Source organism: Mandrillus leucophaeus, unplaced genomic scaffold (assembly GCF_000951045.1).
Source record: "Mandrillus leucophaeus isolate KB7577 unplaced genomic scaffold, Mleu.le_1.0 Scaffold273, whole genome shotgun sequence".
NCBI lineage: Eukaryota > Metazoa > Chordata > Mammalia > Primates > Cercopithecidae > Mandrillus > Mandrillus leucophaeus.
In genome coordinates, this window is record NW_012102843.1 from 2,239,515 (window position 1) to 2,261,173 (window position 21,659).

The 21,659-nt window shown below is 35.6% G+C and overlaps 1 protein-coding gene across 1 annotated transcript in view; it reads left to right on the forward strand.

The window, feature by feature from the left end:
• The window catches only part of CWF19L2 (CWF19-like 2, cell cycle control (S. pombe)), a 119,591-nt gene that overhangs the window by 75,243 nt on the left and 22,689 nt on the right, over nt 1–21,659 (forward strand). The window contains exons 13-14 of the mRNA XM_011984756.1: nt 16,164–16,376; nt 20,847–20,963. Of these exons, the coding sequence (XP_011840146.1) occupies nt 16,164–16,376; nt 20,847–20,963 (330 nt within the window). The remainder of the gene's footprint in view (nt 1–16,163; nt 16,377–20,846; nt 20,964–21,659) is intronic.

The following is a 21,659-nucleotide window of genomic DNA, read 5'->3' on the forward strand; positions in this document are numbered from 1 at the left end:
AAGGGAGAGAAAAAAGACTCTAATAATTAGGATTTTACCTTAATTTATAAAAAAAGATGATTTTATTGTCTAATAAAGTGTTTGTATTTTTACTGATTTATTTTCTCTGTGTTTGTAACACTTAAGGCTTAATGTATTTTCCCCTGGAAGTAATCTTTAAGATACATATTACATGTTTCTCTAATAATATACAGTTGAAATCCCCTACTTTTTTATTCCCAGTAAACTGTAATAATATCAAATTTTGAGAGATTAAGTGATATACCATTCTTAAATGTATGATTAGAATAAGGTAAGGAATATTGAAATTGCCATCTTATTGCAGCAACCCCTTGGTCATTTTAATTCTCATAGTAGTCATTTTCATTGTCACAGACTTTAATAGATACACAGTGAAATTATCTTTGGAGGAGACCAGTTCAAGAGTGTGAAATCATGTGTATGTTCCTGTGATATCCCCTAAAGGAAATTTGAAATTTGGATGTCATAAAATAATAAATGTGATATTTTGCCTTTTATAGAACCGAATAAGATAAATATTGACTTCGTTGATTCATTTTCCAAAAGATGTAAGCTTGAATCCAGTTCAAGCTGCTGAACAAAATAATATTTGTTTTTCTGAACCTCACCTGTGGGTGAGGGGAGTGGGAAGAAGGAGGGATCACGAGAAGAATTTATTTAATGTTTTTTAGTTCAGGTCCTAGTTGGGTGTTTTTATGATAAAATATACATAACATAAAATTTAACATTTTAACCATTTACAATATACAATTCAGTGGCATTAAGTATTAAGTATTAATAAATTGACAATATTTTGCAACCATCACCACTATCCATTTCCAGAACATTTTTTCATTATCTCAAACAGAAGCTCTGTACGCATTAAACAGTAGTTCTCCTTCCCACTGTCTTGCTCACTTCCATCTACCCCAACCTCCTGGTCACCTCTGTCTCTGAATTTGCCTGTTCTAGGTAATTAATGATAAGTAGAATCATATAATACGTGTCCTTTTGTATCTGATTTATTTCAGTTAACATAATGTTTTCAAGTTTTCTAAGTATTTAGCATGTTTCAGAATTTCGTTGCTTTTTAAGGCTGAATAACTCTATTATATGTATATAACACATTTAAAGACTCCGTTCATGGACACTTGGGTTGCTTCCATCTTTTGGCTATGTGAATAATGCTCTTATGAACATTGGTGTATAAATGTCTGCTTTCAATTTGTTTGGGTATATATTAATATCTAGACATGGAATTGCTAGACCGTATGGTAACCGTATGTTTAACTTTTCGAGGAACCACCAAACTATTTCCCACAGTTTGAACAATTTTACACTCCCACTAGCAATGCACGTAGGTTCCAACAGTGTCTCCACATTTTTGCCCACACTTATTTTTATTTTGTTTTGTTTTTTGTAAAAGCTATCCTTGGTGAGAAGTGGTATCAGTTGTGATCAGGTCCCAGTTCTTGACCCTGGTGAGATTTTATGAGTTCTGTTGGACAATTCTCACAGATTTTAATTAAAGTTTAAATTGTTGATAGTTGAGCATGCTGGTTTAATAGCTTCACTATCCATAGAGTTCAAAATGATATGAAGTTTATATTTAATCAACGAATTCAACTATTTCCAATGGATTTAAGGTCTTGGAGCTTGAAGGATAGTTTCACAGTTATGATTAAAATTTTGACTTAATAAACATTGTCATAAAATTTGAAATGGTTTTGTAAGAATTAGACTGCAGTCTGTTTTTCATTGTTGGTAATCCTTGTGTAATAATGCAGCACTAATTAAATAGATTCATTGCAAACCATTTTTTTTCTACAGAATGACACTAAAAAAGCTTCTAGTTTTCATAGAGTTTTTTTCAAGGATCTGAATATCTGGTTCTTAATAAAATGACAATTAATTTGTAGTATTTCAGGTTTTTCTTTATGCAGACATCAAAATGGGAAAACAAATTAGCTTTCATGATTAGAAGACATTAGTATTTTTGTATGTTTAGAATTTAGGTTATGAATTCACTTCTGGTAACTTCTTCTATAACCAGGCTTGAATTTGGAAACTGAACAGATTATCAGTAATAAATCAGTTTAACTCCCTAACTCATGTGGATGGTTGGTATCATTTAGTGGATACAAAAGAACTTTTCATGTGCAATTATCAGAATCAGAATCCTTCTGGAACATGGCTTCACAGCCTTAGCACTATTGATATTTTGGGCTGGCTAAGTCTTTGTTGTGGAATGACTGTCTGTGAACCACAGAAGGTTTAGTAGCATCCCTGGCCTCTGGCCGGTAAATACCAGTGGCAACCCCTCTCACCCTAAGTTGTGACAGCCAAAAATGTCTCCAGATATTTTGCCAGATGTGCCAAATAAGGGCCAGGAAGCAAAATTGCTTCATTTGAAAACACAATCTTGGGAGAATCTGGAGAAAATAGTAATAACTACAAATTTTTGAGGACTTGCTAGGTGCCAGACCCTTTACATACCATAATACTTATAATTGTCTCTCAGCAGTGGTATAATTATCCATATTTAATAAAAACTGATGCTCAGAGATATACAGTAACTTGCCCATGATCACGTATCTCTTTAACGAATCTGGCTTGTTTTCAGTATTTCCTACATCATTGCGTAGTACACTATCTAACCTAGATTAGAAAGCTAGTAGTTATCAGATGAGGGAGAAAGATCTCTCCTTTGTTCTTCACATCCAATCTGTCACCAGTCTTGTCTTCCTACGCCCAATCTACTTCTCTTTGTATCCATGCTATCTTTGTTTCTTATCTGGTCTATGAAATAGCCTTCTAACTAGTTTTCTAGCATTCCTTCTTATCCTCTTCCACTTCTTTCTTAACTCTTATCTCCCTGAAACCAGAATAATTTTTTGTTCAAAATGTATGTCTCATCCTTTAGTCCCTAGGTTAAAACAGTTTGAACAGTATTTTGTTGCCGTTAGGCTAAAAAGCACATTTTAAAATGTGGCCTAACAAGACCTCGAATGGCCTGGTCATTATCTCTGTAGCCTCATCTTGAATCACACCCTTTTGTTTTGCTTCTGCTGGTCCATCCATGTTGACTTTCATTCAGTTTTTCAAATTAATTTGCTTTCTCCTGCCACAAACTGCATATGCTGTTTCCACTATTTTTTTTGCCACCTTTTATCTAGTTGATTAAACAGAAGATTCATACAAATCTCATCTTCATCATAATTTTTTCAGGGAAGCCTTTTCCTCTGACTCGTTTACTTCCTCTGTTAGCATCTCAAATTGCCGTCACAGCTATAACTTGACAGTTCTTTGAGTAATGCTTTAGTTGGTGTCTTTCCCACTATTCTGTAAGTTTCATATGATTGGCTCACCAATATATCCTATCTAGTATAGTGATTAACACATAATAGCATTCAATAAATATTTGTTTTCTGGAATCTCATATTTGAGACTTGAAGTCAAGTGCATGGAATTCCAGAAACCCCCTTTTCACTATTATACAAAATTGCTTAGAAAATTTAGATACATTCTGTTGTTCCCATTGATGTCCGTGGTTTTGATTTTGCAGCAATAATATTCACAAATAAGCACAAAAAAAGGATGATGAATAAAATGTTGTCTTGGACATGGAGGTGGGGGGACTGTCTTTCATCTCTTACTTTTGTTGTCCTTTTTTGTTGACTTTCTCCACTTTTTTCGGGTAGAGATCACTTTTTAAGGATTTCAAAATGGTGGCAACAATGAGCTGTGAAGAAATTGTCATCTTCGGGTTTTATCATCTAGAACTGCGGTCACAGGGACAGTCAGATCCTGGGGCAGGTTTCCTGGAACATGTGATTAATTTGTAGTGCACAGAATCAAGAATTGAATATAAACGTTTTTAAATTTCAAAAATAATGTTATTCTTTCAGTATATTTTAGTGTACAACTAGAACCTCAGATGCTTAACAAATGGCATGAGCATATTATTAGCTTGCCTGAATAAAATTGGCAAGGTTTTAATAGCACCTTTTAAAAAAATCAGTCTGTAATTCATGCCTTACTTTAAACATTGAATACATAAAATTAAACATAAGTCAATGTCATATGGGAGAATAGTCTTGAGTCCTGCTTCTAATTCCTATCATTGTCTCTTTTCTATCAAGGAATTCAGGTAGGAATTAGGATTTTTATACATCTTGGCATAGTATGCATGACCCATTAACTCTAAAGTTAGAAACTAGAGGCCGGGCATGGGGGCTCACGCCTGTAATCCCAGCACTTTGGGAGGCCGAAGCGGGTGGATCATGAGCTTAGGAGATCAAGACCATCCTGGCTAACTTGGTGAAACCCTGTCTCTACTAAAAATCCATAAAAGTAACTGGGCATGGTGGCGGGCGCCTGTAGTCCCAGCTACTCGGGAGGCTGAGGCAGGAGAATGGTGTGAACCCGGGAGGCGGAGCTTGCAGTGAGCCAGGATTGCGACACTGCACCCCACCGTGGGCGACAGAGCAAGACTCCCATCTCAAAAAAAAAAAAAAAAAGAAAAAAAAATGAGAAACTAGAAATCTTAAAATCATGAAATAGCAATTTTCTCAAAAAAGAATAATTTTTGTTAAATAGTTTTATTAGAGGTATTGTACAGACTAAAATGAAAAAAAATAAGTACTTGTGTCTCGCAGTAGTTTAATGTTAAATTATCTATATTACAAAACAAAGATGACGGGACTTACTTATAATGCTCCCGATTCTTTTGGACATACAAATATTCTAATGAAAAACATTGCTACCTGTTTGTCAAAGCCAACATTAAAGTTTATTTTTATTTACTTAGATGATAAGAGAGTGTAGAATTAAAAACTGTCCTAGATTTTGGTCGCTAACAGGTCAGATCTCATGCTATTTATGGCATCTGAAATATCCACTTCCATTTTCAGTGTTTAAGATCAGGTTTTCTCAATTCCGTGACTCAACCTCAGTGATTTCTTCTCTTTTCCCAGGCCGTGCTGATGGGTTTTTTTTTTTTTTTCCCCTTGAAGACAATCACTTATGAAAGAATGACTCATTCTTGTGCCATAAACTTCTCTCTCTAATATGTTGGTTTTAATTCTCAAATGTTTTGTGAGGAACAAGGAAGACAAGAAGTCAACTTAAGGGACTCAGATAATCTGGAAGTGAAAGAATTTGGTTCTGATGTCATGATAACTCACAAGATTTTAATACGATTTAATGGAATTCCATTGGTGTATCTTGTCTTACTCCCCTCCCCTCTTTTTTAAACAGGCTTGGTTAGTTAGCATGATTTATTGAGCATATCTGTTTAGCTGCTGACTTTTTAGCATTGCAGTGGTACATGACTTAATGGAAGAACAACTTTTAGAAATACAGTCACCTGAGAGTTCCTGTAGTAGGATGTATTTTACTTGCGATTTTTCCCAGAACTTAAACTTAATGGTTATTTAATTATTAGTAGGCTGAGTATCAAAGGACTGTTGACTTTGTTGGCTGCTTATTTGATAGTTATGTCAATAATTGAAACATGTGGATGTATTTCTAACCATATCCAAAAGCTAGTTTTACAGTTGCATCACTGCACTCCAGCCTGGGCTACAGAGTGAGATCCTGTCTCTAAAAAAAAAGCTAACACTTGAAAGTTAGTTTTAATTATTTGTAGAAGAGCTAGGTAATATTATATTTCATGTAGTGTAAATACATAAGGTGAAGACTAACACCACAGTTTTAATTATGCTGTCTTAATACATCATTATTTGCTCTTCTGTGTCTTTATCAAGTCAGCAGTTGGCTCTAGTTCCACTCTGAAAAATAATTTCTTGTTGGAATCATTTCCTTTGGTTGGGTTTTAAATCTTAATTTTGAAAATGTATGTAATCAGTGTCCTTACTTTCTTCTAGTAATAAGTTATTGTGAATGTTTTGACATAATAATGCAATATGCAAATGAGAATTAGTAGTAAAAGGGACAGTATTCAAAAAGTTGCTTCTAGCTAGGATGTCACTGTGAGCCAGAGAATAAGACAAGCATATGTGTCTCTTTTTGTGGTTTGTCATTATGGTTTTAAAAGTGTGACATTTTGTGTTTCTTCTCGATACTAGTCAAATGTTTATGGATTGTAGACTAGCTTTTCTATTTTTGTTCCAAATGTAACAATTATTTATTGATTACCTAGAGAGGGTGCCTCTGAAGCTCTACTTTTATATTATACATAATTCTAATGTACTTGGTTATCCAGTTTTAGAAAAGAAACATGATAAAAGCATCAAATTATAAGTGAAGAAACAGACTACCACAAGGAGCTTATGGCAGTAAGAACTGACAACAGACTTTATAGAGAGCACCAATAATGAAGAAAAAAAATGGGTAACTAAAAACCATGTAACTCTTGCTGATATAGTTAGCGTAGAAGTAACTGGCGTTACATTCTGGCCAAGCTAAATTCTGATTTGGAGGAGTTGCTGGAAAGGGAAGAAAGCCCAATGGTTCAATCTCGGGAGGTTATGTTTCCAGGAATGTATCCATTTTCCCTAGGTTTTCCAGTTTGTGAGCATATAGTTCATCTTCATAGTCACTGATGCTCTTTTGTATTTCTGTGATATCAGTTGTAATGTCTTCTTTTATATTTCTGATTTTGAATGCACCTGACATTCTGAAGCACCATTCCTAAATTAAAACACATTATTATCACAGTAATTATTGTGTATTATCAGGAAAAGATTAAAGTTTCATTAATTGTATTTTAAAAGGCAGGAAAGCTTGTAACACTGGGAATATTTCCTTTCAAAATGACTACAAAAGAAATGTTTTTATACTTAAATGGTAAACTTTTAGCTATTTGGAAAATTTTGCTAATTAGAAAAACACATTCTGCCAGTTTACATTAACCAAGGTTGTATCCTGAATATCAGTCATAATTTGACACCTCAACATTATCAGTTGTCAGTTACTGTTTAATAAAATCATTATATCTTTATATCTTTCTTCTCTTCTGTATGTGATTTATTCATGAAGTTTAGTAGTTACTGTGATGGGAAGTAGATGTGTATGCCAGACAAATTTTCAAAATAGAAGAATCTTTAGCATGCTTAAATACTTAAATTCTGATTTAGAAGAGTTAAAAAGGGAAGAAAGGTCAGTGGTTCAATCTTGGAAGGTTTTATGTTTCTAGGAATTTATCCATTTCCTCTAGGTTTTCTAGTTTGTGAGCATATAGTTGATCATCGTAGTCTCTGATGCTCTTTTGTATTTCTGTGATATCAGTTGTAATGTCTGCTTTTACATTTCTGATTTTGTTTGTTTGGATCTTATCTCTTGGGTAATTTAGCTAGCAGTTTATCAATCTTGTTTATCTTTTCAGAGTCAACTTTTTATTTTATTGATCTTTAGTATTTTTGGGGGAGGTATCTCAATTTATTCTGCCCTGATCTCTCTTTTCTTCTGCTAATTTCAGGTTGGTTTCTTCTTGCTTTTCTAGTTTATTGAGGTATAGGTTATTATTCATTTGTTATTTTTCTACTTTGTTGACGTAGGCATTTAATGCTATAAAATTCTCTCTTAGCATTGCTTTTGCTGTATCTCACAGGTTTAGGTATGCTGTATTTGCATTTTCATTTGTTTAAAAAAATTCACTAAATTTTCAGGATACAAAATCAATGGACAAAAATCAGTAGTATTTCTATACATTGATAACAGTGTAGCTGAGAATGAAGTCAAGAAGGCAATCTCATTTACAATAGCTATAAAAAATAATACCTAGGAATATATTTAACCAAGGAGGTGAAAGAGCTCTACAAGGAAAACTATAAAGCACCTGTGAAAGAAATTGTTGATGACACAAATAAATGGAAAAACATCCCATGCTCATGGATCAGAAGACTTAATATCACTAAAATTACCGTACTGGGCAGAGTAATCTACAGGTTGATTGTAATCTCTATCAACATACCAACAGAGTTTTTTACAGAATTAGAACAAACAGTCTTAAAATTCATATGGAACCAAAAAGGAGCCTTAATAGCCAAAGAAATCCTAAGCAAAAACAAACAAAAAACCCAAAGCTGCAAAGCTGCAGGCATCTGATTACGTGACTTCAAATTATACTAAAAAGGCTATGGTAGCCAAAACAGCATGGTACTGACATAAAAAAATAGACATACAGATCAATGGAACAGAACAGGAAATACAGAAATAAAGCCACATATTTACAGTCAACTGATCTTTGACAAAGTTGACAAGAACATACACTGGGGAAAGGGTACCCTTTTCAGTAACTGGTGCTGGGAAAATTGGTTTGCCCTATGCAGAATAAGTATGAAACTAGACCCATATCTCTCAACATACACAAAAATCAACTTAAGATGGATTAAAGACTTAAATGTAAGACCTGAAACTATAAAATCCCTAGAAGAAAACCTAGGGAAAACTCTTCTGGACATTGATCTAGACAAAGAGTTCATTACTAAGACCTCAAAAGCCTGAGCAATAAAAACAAAGACAGATGGCAGTAAATTAAACTAAAAAGCTTCTGTGCAGCAAAAGATATAATAAACATAGTAAACAGACAATCTGTACAGTGTGAGAATTTGCAAAATATGCATTTGTCAAGGGTCTAATATGCAAGAATATACAAAGGACTCAATTCAGCAGCAACAACAAATAATCCCATTAAAAAGTGGGCAAAGGATATGAATAGATATCTTTCAAAAGAGGATGTGCAAATGGTCAACAGGTAAATGAAAAAATGTTAAACATCACTAATCATCTGAAAAATGGACATTAAAACCACAATGATATATTTTCTTACCCCAGCCAGAATGGCTACTATTAAAAATAAAATAAAAAAATAACAGATGCTTGTGAGGATGTGGAGATAAGGGAACTCTTCTGCCCTGTTGAGGGGAATGTAAATTGGTACAACCTCTATGGAAGATGGTATGGAGATTTCTCAAAGAACTAAAAGTAGAACTATCATTTGTCTCAGCAATCCCATTACTAGGCACCTACTCAAAGGGAAATAAGTCATTATAAAAAAAATACCCACACTAGGCCGGGCGCGGTGGCTCAAGCCTGTAATCCCAGCACTTTGGGAGGCCGAGAAGGGCGGATCCCGAGGTCAGGAGATCGAGACCATTCTGGCTAACATGGTGAAACCCCATCTCTACTAAAAAATCCAAAAAAAAAAAAAAAAAAAAACCTAGCCGGGCGTGGTGGCGGGCGCCTGTAGTCCCAGCTACTCAGGAGGCTGAGGCAGGAGAATGGCGTAAACCCGGGAGGCAGAGCTTGCAGTGAGCTGAGATCCGGCCACTGCACTCCAGCCTGGGCAACAGAGCGAGACTCTGTCTCGGAAAAAAAAAAAAAAAAAAACAAAACCCACACTTGTATGTCTATTGCAGCAGCGTTCACAAGAGCAAAGAGAATGGAATCAACCTGTGTCTATCAGTGGACGATTGGATAAAGAAAGTGTGGTATATATACACAATGGAATACTATTCAGCCATAAGAGAGAATGAAATCATGTTTTTTGTGTGTTTTTTTTTGTTTGTTTGTTTTTTTGTTTTTGCTGCAACATAAATGAATCTGGAAGCCATTATCTTAAGTGAAACAAGTCAGGCACAGAAAGACAAATATCACATGTTCTCACTTGTAAGTGGGAGCTAAATAATGTATACACATGGACGTAGAGTATGGAATAATAGGAAATAGAGACTCAGAAGAATAAGGGGGTGGGAGGAGGACATGATGAGAAATTGCTTAATGGGTACAATGTACATTATTTGAGTGATGGATACTTTAAATGCCCTGACTTCATCACTATACACAATCTCTGTATGCAACAGGAGAATACTAAGAGGCACCCTTGAGGATCTCCTACGTTCCAGACATATTTCCTCTTACCTCCGTTGTGTAGTCCAATCCAATTTGCCGTTGAAAGGATCAGTCGCTTCAGCCAATACGATGCCTTTTCATTCAATGGAGTGAGGAGTCAAAGTAGCCAAGTAGCAGTCTCAACTTCAAGTTCAGTGAGTCGTTGTTGTGTCCCTTGGTGGAAGCATTTCTCCTTTTTTTTTTTTCTTTTTAAAATGTAGGTGAGGTTCTGCCATGTTGCCCAGGCTGGTCTTGAACTCCTGGGTTCAAGGAATCTTCCCACCTCCTACCTTGGCCTCCCAAAGTGCTGGGATTACAGGCGTGAACCACTGTGCCTGGCCCTGTATTTCTCTGTTTGAAACTAAAACCTCTAGACCAGTAGAGTCTAAAGTCACAGGAATGGGAAGCAAAAATTTTGCTAGCTTATCCCAAAGGGTAATAGTCACTCCTATTTTTTCCCTAAGATTTCCCGACATGTGGATCCTAGTTGTGGATCATCATTGTTTGGATGCTACTTAGAGCATATACTGTATCCTGGAAGACATAACCCAGCCCTACAAGGGATGGTCACCTGGCTGGTTCTTGTAAATACACCTTCAAAAGGACAGTTCACTGTTTTGTCCAGCCAAGTACTTAAGAATGATGGGGGTTTTGGCAGAAGCATGACAAGCCAGGAAGGCAAATCCATATCCAAAGTATCTATTCCAGTAAGAAGAAAGCACTGCCTCTTCTAGGATGGAAGCGGTCTGTTGTATTCACCTTGCTGCCAGAGGGACAGTTATCATATCAGGGGCTCAGTGTTGGTCTCTGTTGGCAGACTGGGTATTGCTGATGTAGCCCAGTTGACTTTGGTGAGTTGAAGCTCATGTGGTAAGCTCATGTGTAACTTTTATCTGTGCATGGCTGTTTTGTTCACAAGCTTTGAGACAATGGTAGAAGTAGCTAATGGCATAAGTATTGTCATGTGGGATATAAGTATCCTTGCACTCTGTATCGGTTTGCATACCTCTTCCCCAGACCTCGTTGTCATCAGTTCTCTATTTGTGTTCTAAGTCCCTGACCATCCAGCCAAACATGATGTTGGGGAGTCCTCAAGACCACCTTTACTCCTGACACCAACTGCAAGTTCAGAGGCCCCTAAGGCCACTCTTGGGTTCAATATTTTACTGGAAGGAATCACAGAATTGACTAAAAGCTGTTACTCTCATGGTTAAAGTTGATTACAGTGAAAGAATGCAGATTAAAGTTAGCGAATCCTTTCAACTCTTCCTCCTTAAGCCCTAAGCAGCCACTAATCTATTTTGTCTATAGATTTTTCTGTTCTCAACGTTTCATATGAATGGAATCATAGAATAGTGTTTTTTTAAATGACTGACTTTTTTCACTTAGCATAATATTTTTATAGATCATCCGTGTTGTAACAAGTATCAGTACTTCTTTCTTTTTATGGCCAAATAATACTGCATTGTGCGTACCACATTTTGTTTATCCATTCATCACTTGATGGACATTTAGAGTGTTTCCACCTTTTGGGTATTATGAATAATGCTGCTGTGAAGATTCATGTACAGTTTTTTGTGTGGGCATGTATTTTCGTTTTCCTTGGGTGTATATATCTAGCAGTGGAGTTTCTTTGTCATGTGGTAACTCAACCTTGTCCAATCCATGGCCTGTGGGCCACATGTGGCCCAGGACGACTTTGAATGCAGTCCAACATAAATTTGTAAACTTTCTTAAAATATTATGAGCTTTTTGCGATTTTTTTTTTTCTAGCTCATCAGGTATTGGTAGTGTTAGTGTATTTTATGTGGGGCCCAAGATGGTTCTTCTTCCAGTGCGGCCCACAGAAACCAAAAGATTGGGCACCTCTGTCGTAAGCTGTATGTTTAATATTTTATTAATTAATCTATGTTGAATTTTTGACGAACTACCAGACTTTTCCAAAGCAGCTACACTATCTTACATTCCCATCAGCAGTGTATGAGGGTTCTGATTTTACCACATCCTTCACAATACTTGTTATTATCTGACTATTTGATTCTAGCCATCCTAATGAGTGTGAAATGGCTAACTCACTGTCATTTAGTTTGCGTTTATGGTGTGCCAAATTGATTTTGTATAATATAATCAGCTTTTTAAAGGATTCCGTCTGAATGATGAAGAGGCATATTTTCATGCTCCTCTTTTCTTTCTTTATCTCCTTTCATCCAGCAGTTTTGTTCACTTTTTCCATCTTACGCTTAGTACATTCTCCACTATCTTTTACCAGTCTGTTAAAAAATGTTGATTGTTACTGTCAAATAACAAGAATACAGTAGGCTGGAGGTCATAGAAGAGGTATATATGACCGATAAATTAAAATATTTTGTATCAAAGCCCAAAGAAAAGGCAATGAATAAAAATGCAAATCATTTGAGGCTGTAGGAGGAGGGAATTAATTGTTCCTGGATCAGTGGGGACCATATTTCAGTTGTATTGAGGAATCAGTCAGACTTAATTGGCAAGACTATCATTTTCAGTTCAAACACTATAAATAAATCAAGGAGGTTTGGCAACATCCGTGAAAACTAGATTTAAGGGTAGAAATACCATCTTCCATGTATAAAACATTTGACTTATTTGTTTTGAATGTGTTCTCTGATCATTTATGAACTTTCCAAAAACACAATGGGCTATATCATATGAAGGCACAGTTATGTATGTATAAATGTGCTGCTGTTAATATATTTTGGGTAAGATAAATAACTACTAGATATCTGCGTTCCCACTGATAAGCACCTTAACTTGATTTGGTATGTTTATTCTAGATGAAATAAGTTTTCTTGTAGCTCTTTATTCTGCTTCATAGACTGTATTCACAATATACCCTTTCTGTGTTTCAAGCATTGATTTCTTAAGGGAGAAAGCCTCACTTATATGCCAGACACTCTGCAGTTTTGTAGTCAGACCAACTGGTTTCAATTCCTGGTTCTGTCCTTTAATAGCGGTTACTTAGTTTCTGTTAGCCTCAGTTTTTAGTTTTTATTTTTGTTTATTTTTGTTTATTTTTTTTTTTGAGATGGAGTTTCGCTCTTGTTGCCCAGGCTAGCATGATCTCGGCCCACGGCAACCTCTGCCTCCCGGGTTCAAATGATTCTCCTGCCTCAGCCTCCTGAGTAGCTGGGATTACAGGCATGTGCCACCACGCCTGGCTAATTTTTGTATTTTTAGTAGAGACGGGGTTTCCCCAAGTTGGTCAGGTTGGTTTCGAACTCCCGACCTCGGGTAATCCACCCGCCTCCACTTCCCAAAATGCTAGGATTATAGGCGTGAGCCACTGTGCCTGGCCTAGCCTCAGTTTTTAATCTGTCAAGTGAAAATAAACATTTCTGTGTTGCAGAAATATTTGTATTAGGATTAATATCTAGCATGTAGTAGGACACTATTTCATGAAAATGACTAGTGACCAGTTCTGATATTTTTTAGAATGTAATGAATTATGGTTTAGATGAAGATATAAAGTTAAAATAAATTTAAAATAATAATTTGTAAGGCAATGCAGTTTACATAAATAGACAAACCTGGAAAAGTCAAGAAGTATACAAGGATTAATATGGAGAATATTGTGGAAGAAAAAAATAAATTGCTAGTAGAAACAAGGAAGTCAGTGTGCTCTAAGAAATGCCTTGGTAGTAATCTTTTTATCTGATTCTATCAGTAATGGTGTTAAAGAAATTTTCTTCTATTTACATTGGGTTTTATTTTTTCTTCTTTTTCTAGTTTCTTAAGGTTGCAGTTGGCATCATTGATTTGAGACCTTTCTTGTCTTTTAATACAGATGTTTAATGCTGTAATTTTCCCTCTAAATTCTGCTTTTAGCAGCAGCAGCAAATTCTGATATGTGGTATTTTTGTTTTACTGCTGTTTAAAGTCATTTCTCATTTTCTTTTTTGTTGTTGTTGTTGATTCATGGGTCATTTAGGAGTGCACAATACCAAGTATGTGGCAGTTTTCCAAAGATATTTCTGTTACTGATTTTTATTCCATTGTGTTCAGAGAACATACTTTAAGTTACTAGAATCTTTTTAAATTTATTGAGACTTGTGTTATGACCCAGAATGTCATCTGTCTTGGTTGATGTTCCACGTACACATGAGAAGAACGTATGTTTTGCTGCTGTTGTCTGTAATTTCTGTTAATGTCAATTAAGTCAAGTTGGTTGATAGTGTGTTCGAGTCTTCTACGTAGCTATTGCTTTTCTGTTTGTGCTACCAATTATAGAGAGTGAGGTATTTAAAATCTGTGATTACAGTTGGAATTTATCTATTTGGCAGTTCTGTCAAGTTCTTACATATTTTGAAGCTCTGTTATTAGGTATATAAACTTTTGGATTGTTATGTCCTCTTAAAATTTTTCTTTCCAACTTATATAATCTACAGAATGTATCCTCTTGATGTTATGGCTCCTTTATCAGGTGACCCTTTATCATTCATAATACTATATGCTATGAAATCTACTTTGTTTGACATGTATAGAACTGCTCCATCTTCAAATCATTTAAAATGCTAACATCCAAGCATCTTGCTATTGCTTTATGTTTGATGATAACACGTAGTTTTGTTTTTTTGTTGTTGTTGTTTTTGTTTGTTTGTTTTTTAAGATGGAGTTTCACTCTTGTTGCCTAGTCTAGAGTGCAATGGTGCGATCTTGGCTCACTGCAGCCTCCTCCTCCCTGGTTCAAGCGATTCTCCTGCCTCAGCCTCCCGAGTAGCTGGAATTATAGGCGTGTACCACCACACCCAGCTAATTTTGTATTTTTGGTAAAGACAGGGTTTCACCTTGTTGGTCAGGCTGGTCTCGAACTCCTGGACTTCATGATCCACCCACTTCAGCCACCCAAAGTGCTGGGATTACAGGTGTGAGCCACCGTGCCTGGCCTGTTCTGTTTTTAATACTTAGCGCTTTAATACTTCCATTACACTGAGTAATTTACATTACACTTAGTACTTTAGTACGTCTCTTACACTTAGTAGAACACAGTGGAATGGAAAAAAAAAAGACAAGTTAATGAGTATGATACAGTGTAGTCATCCTGAGACGGACGGCAGTACAAGTACACATTGGAGGGGCTTGCAAGATGGAGGAAGTTTATTTGATGGAAGTGACAGCTAACTCTTACAATAGTATTGAAAAATTAGTAGAATTAAACCTCATGGGTTGATGCAGGAAGACACTTACTACAACTGATGAGACAGCCTGTCAGGAAATAAGGATGCCAAGGACAGAATAACTGTGCAATCATGTGCCAATGTAGCAGGTATACATAAATGTAAATGTGCTGTAATTCCTTATGGATGGCTGAGATAATGACATCTTTGCTTTCTGGTAGTTCAATATACATGAACTTTGTTTCATGCACAAAAATATTAAAAATATTATATACAGTTACCTTAGGGCTATGCATTTAAGGTACATAGGAAACATACATGAACTTTATTTTAGACTTACGTCCCATCCCCATGATACCCTATTATATATATATGCAAATATCCCAAAATCAGAAAAAATTGGAAGTCTAAAACTCTTCTGGTCCCAAGCATTTTGGATAAGGGATACTCAGGCAGTATTGTTATAACCATTGTAAAATGAGGAAATAAGGCGCAGAGAGAGCACAGAGAAATTAAATAATATGTTCAAGATTATACATACAGGAGATAGAACTTTACCATGGTCATTTTGACTGTGGAATCTAAGCTTTAAACCATCATGACTTTTTGTATGTATGATTTAGTTGACTTTCAAGTTCAAGAGTTTGAACTTCCTTCTGTACACAGTGTAGAACTCTCTAAGTACCTAAGGAGGTACATAAAATAAGGAAATAAAATTTGTGTATTTGTGTTTTTGTATTTTCAAAGCCTCAGTCTGTGCATAGTTCATGTTAGGGGAGGTGTGGAGAAGGTACCTGGAGATGTGGTTTAAAAAAAAAAAAAAGTTTCACATTCTATATAGTGTATACGTGAATTTTTAAAGTTACAGTTTTAACCTCTGTGATTCAGTTTCCTCATCTATTAGTTGAAAATGCTAATGGTCCCCACATGAACAAGTCATACAGAATTGTATATAGTAAGTATTCAGTAAATTTTAGCTGTGGTGATGATGATGATAGATTGACTCTAGAAGATCAGACAAATATCAGTCGTGTTTTTTCTTTTCCTTTAAATGTAAGAGTTTTATCATAGAACTTACAGATACTGATTTAGGATACCACAGTACAGTAAAATCCTAATCACGACCTTCTACTCTCTGTTACTGTTATTTTGGTTTTTCAGTTTATGGGAAAAACAGATGGAGACTATTACACCCTGGATGACATGTTTGTCTCCAAAGCAGCTGAGAGAGAACGTCTTGGTGAAGAGGAAGAGAACCAGCGGAAAAAGGCTATTGCTGAACATCGGAGTCTTGCTGCACAAATGGAAAAGTGTCTGTATTGTTTTGACAGCTCTCAATTTCCCAAGCATCTTATTGTTGCAATAGGTGTTAAGGTAAGAAGTATTTATTATCCTTTGCTTACATTCTCATAGAACTTTTTTGTTTCTTCATAGAGTAACTTGAAGAAGTTTATTATTTTGTTTGCTTTACTTGTTTATTGGGTCTTTCCCCTAATAATTTTTAAGCTCCGTAAAGACAGGTAATTTTGGTCTCCATTGTATACCAAGCATCTAGCCCTGGTGGTAGTACATAATAGTAATTCATTCCAATAAACACTTACTGATTTTATTCTATTATAATTTAATTCTTATCTAATATTATAAAAAATAATTTTTGTATACCTAATATATGCCATACCCTAATTAGTCACTGGGGAAAAGTTGAGAATCGGATAGACTTTTGGACCTTATGCCTGGGGAAATAAGGCAGTAAATAAAGTAATAATTGCCGTGATTTGAAAGAATTAATCGTCATAAAGCAAGTAAAGTGAAGAAATGGGAGAAAATGATGGGGATATTTTTTTCACAAGGTAGTCTGGAAGGCTTCTCTGAGGAACTTTAGTAAAGATGCATAAAATGGGAAGGACAAGTAACATGAAGATAAGAATGGATAATGTTTCAGGAAGGACCGTCAGTGAAAAACCCTGAGGAGAAAATGAGCTTGGCATTGATGTAGCAGAAAGAAGGCAGGAGTGGAGTCAGTGAGAAAAGTAGAAGACAGTGAATGAATGAATGAATGTTAGTTTCTGGAACGAATAGTTTGGGAAACATACATATACATATTTATGTTGTTTACTGTATACATACACGTATATACACATACCCCTAGTCTTTAATATCTTTAGGTTGTTGAGATGGTTAATTAATCAGTGTCCATTCTGGCTGCTTTTGATTTATTTTCTTTTTTTTCTTCTCTTTTCCTTTATACTTAACAGAAAGATAAATGTCAAAATCCCATTCAAAATTAAATAATTTTTAAAAATCCATCTTAACTAATTACTTATATTTATTTTTCTAAGTTCCTTTCCCAACTTTCACGTAAAAGACATGGTTATAACTTAAATCAGAGTTATGTTCATTCTTTAATATTTTTGCCTGATTCTAGTCATCTACTTTTAATTTGATTTAGAAAAAGAAACAAAAAAACTGCTAGGTAATTCATTCATTTACCAGGTATTTACTGAGTATCTAGTGTTTGTCAGCCTCTAGTACTAGGTACTAGAAATATAAATATGCCTACAACCTCCTCAGGTTGCTTACAGCTTTATGGGGAGCAGGCAGACATAACCAGATCAATTTTAATGCAGTGATATAAATGCAGGAGTGTCATGAGAACACGAAGGAGGAATATTTAAGTTACTGCAGAGTTATCAAGGAAGACTTTCTGGAAGAAGTATGTCTTGTGCTACGTTTTAATGGTGGAATAGGATACATTGCAGTATTTAGGAAATACAGGACAACACAAGCAAAGACACTGAGGTGCACAACCACATGGTTCATTCTGGGAACTGCAAGCTGTCTGAAGTGGGTATTACCCTTACTGGATCTCAGACCTCAGGAGTGTAAAGACTTTGTACATCAGACCTGAGAATTATCTAGTCTTCCATTTATACCTTTAAGTGGGGGAAGAGGAGATATACTAGCATTCATACATAAACAAACTACACCAAAATTTAGTGGCTTGAGACAGCGTTTAAATCACTCTGTTTTGTATGGTCTGTCGTCTTCCAGTAGGCTAACATAGGCTTCTTCACATGGGAGCTAGGCTCGTTCCAACAGAATTAGCAGAAGTACACAAGGCCTCTTGAGGCATAGACTTGGAACTGACCACCATCATTTCTACCATGTTCTGTGATGTCCTTCATGAGTCATAAGGCCAGTTTGTAACTCCACCTCTTGATAGGAGGAGCTACAGAGTAACATCCTGAAGGGTTATATGAAGTAGTGAATAACTGGATGCATTTGTGCAATCTACTACAGAAGACTTTCAGAATTTTTGCTTACACTCTCTTAAAAATGCTATAATAGAGATGTCTTTGTCTGAAATGTTCTGTTCATTTCATGACTACTGTTTTTAGACCACTAGCAAATTCACATTTTAACCCAAATATCTCCTACAATTCTAGGTGCATGTATCCAACCTACTTTTGCACTTGGATATCTAATAAGCATCTCAAACTTAGGTGAAATTCTAATACCTGTCTCCACCTTTACCTTTAGCTAACACTAACCTTCCCATAGTCTTCCTCTTTTTAGTAAATGTCACTTTCATCCTCCAGTTGCTTGCATTAGACCTTGAAGTAATACTGAGTCCTTTACTTTCCCTCACTCCTTACTGTCCATTTCTAAATTCTGTTGGCTGTATTTCAAAATACATTCCTGTTCTGACCACATTTCATAATCTTTATTTCTACCACCCTGACTAAAGTCGTCATCATTTATTACTGGACTCCTGTAATAGTTTCCTAATGGGTCTTTTTGCCTCTTTCCTTTGCCCTTTCTCTATGCAGTAGCAAGTGGTCTTTTTGACTTTAAGTCAACATTAGTCAGATCTGGTTTTCAGACCAAAGCCAGAATCCTTATTGTCGCCTATGAGGCCTGCAGGCCCAATTCTTTGTGTCACCTCACTGTCTGTCAGCCTTCCTCTCATCCTCTCAGCTTAGCCACACTGGCTGTCTGACAATCTGGAGAACACACTTGGTATGCATCCTCCTCATATGCTTTTCCCTTTGACTGGGGGTTTCTTCCTGTGTCTACTCTTCCTTCCTTCACATACCTTCTCAAATGTTACCCTAGTAGGTAACTTTAAAGGGGGGCTTCCTAACTTCTCCCTAGACACGATCTGTACCTTTTTCTGCTTTATTTTTTTAGTACCCCTTATCACCATCTGACATATTACACATTTTACTTTACATTTTCATTGTTTGTCTTTCTTCTTTCATGTCTTAGTTTGGGCTACTATAAAAAAATTCCATAGACTGGATGGCTTATCAGCAACAGAAATTTATTGAAGCCAGTTTTGGAGGCTGGGAAGTCCAAGATCAAGGTGCTAGCAGGTTCAGTGTCTGGTGAGGTCCCACATCCTGGTTCACAGACAGCCATCTTATTGCTGTATCATTATGTGGTGGAAGTGGCAAGCACGTTCCCTGGGGCCTCTTTATAAGGGAATTAATCCCATTCATGAGGACTCTGTCCTCATGACCTAATCACCTTCCAAAGTCCCCTACCTCCAAATATTATCACCTTGGGTGTTAAGGTTTAACGTATACATTTTGGAGGCACACAGACATTCAATCTGTAGCACCCCATAAGCTCCTTATGGGTAGGGATTTGTGTCCCTGCTCATTGTTGATTCCCTAGCATGTAGAACACTACCTGGCATGTAATTGGCCCTCAGTAATTATTGATCAGTCCATCGTAGCTCTGTTGTCTCTGTCAGATAAAAAAAGTATTGCTTTTTGTGTGTTCTAATTTATTTAGGTGTTATTTTATTTTCTCTTTTATGTTTCTATTATTGTTTTGAAAAACTGATTTTGATACCAATTTAGGTGATTTTTATGTGTATAATGCATTTAAAAATGAATTTTATTACAGCTCATTTGACCTATCGTTGACACTTGGACCTGGCTCTTTATCTCAGTGATTATGTAGAAAATTCAGTCATTTCTTTAAATATTTTATTTTCTAAATCTTGTAAGTTGTCTACAGACATATCCATGGCCCTTAATCTTTATTTCTTTTTCTTTTTTTTTCATGAACATGTTTGTGAGGTTACTGTAATTTTAGGTAGATGTCCATGTGCACTCGTACTTTGTTCTCAGCAAAGTTTTAAACATTTGAGTTATTCTATTAAATAAACAATGTCTGCTTTGCAAAATATTTCTAGCTAAAACCTAGCCAAATATAACAGAAATAAGAATAAGATCAAGCCCTTTGTAATGCTTTTGTTCTCTGTATACATACCGATTAACCTTTTTTTTTTTTTTTTTTTTTTAAAAAAAAAAGACAGTTTGTATATAATGGAAAAATAGCACTAGTTTTTAGGTTATAGATGTTTGTAAATAAATAGCAGTAAGGTCATTCCAAGGTCATATTCTCTTCCTTTTAGCTCAGTTTATTCTCTTTTCTCAGCTAATCAGAGAAGGAAGGCATGATAAACAGGCATCAGTTAGACCATTACCAGGCCATGTGTCTTTGTTTTTGTGAAAATTGTGTTGTTTCAAGGATTTTCAAGTATCTAGCTCCTTCAGATTAAGGATATTGTGTCATTCATTCTGCTCTTCTTTGCCTAATCTTAATCCTTGTCTGATGTATAAGATCTGTGCTCTAAATTTTCAGTTTATTAAAAACCATCCTGATGCCTTTAAAAATATTAAATATCTTAAAAAATATTAACATTTACAAAAGCAATTCTTAAGTATTCTTCATTAAATATTCATCTTTTTTTTTTCTACTGAGGGTTCATCTGTTACAACTGAGAATAAATAGCAGTAACATTTCGCCTTTTGTACTTCTCCCCCATAGGTTTATTTATGTTTACCCAACGTACGGTCTCTTACTGAGGGACACTGCCTGATAGTCCCTTTGCAGCACCATAGAGCAGCTACTTTATTGGATGAAGACATCTGGGAGGAGGTCCAGGTCAGCATGATAAATGTTCATTATCATTTTAAAACTCATGAGCAATTTTTGTAAATTATTGTGATACATTCCAATAGGTTTTATACCTTCATTTAATGATTTTAGTTTCTAAACTTAAACACGTGTGTTTTCATAGTTGTATCCATCTGTGGATCATGGTGTTTCCATCATTTTATTTCCTTGCGTGCTCCAGATTTTGAGACCTTTTATCTTCGAAATAAACTGGGACAAAGTAGTAATTATTTTTACTTAAAAAATCAGCCTAAGATTTCAACACCTCTTTTGTAGCATGAAAGAGTCATTCTTACCACAGTAAGCCAATAAATTGCAGCTAAAAGGAAAGACATTTTCAGATAACGAAAATAAATTTGAGGAGTCAGAGGTTTATATTTAGCAGTTGCCGTATTTTCCTGTGATAGAATTGGCCTTCTCTGCTGCTGTGTTTTTGTGGTAATTTTGTTACTAGCCTTAATTTCTGCTCTTTTTCCTTCATAATCTGGCCCAGCTTTTGGATTCACGGATTTGTTTTTGTGGCTGATGCTTTAAGAGAGTGAAAGGCACAACATGGGTGAAATTGTTGCTGAATTATTTCAAGACCTGATAATGACCAGGAAAGAAAGGAAGAAAACACTTTGTTTTTTTAATGCCAGACAACTGAATAGGGGCTACAGGGAGCCTTAATTAGAAAATGTGAAA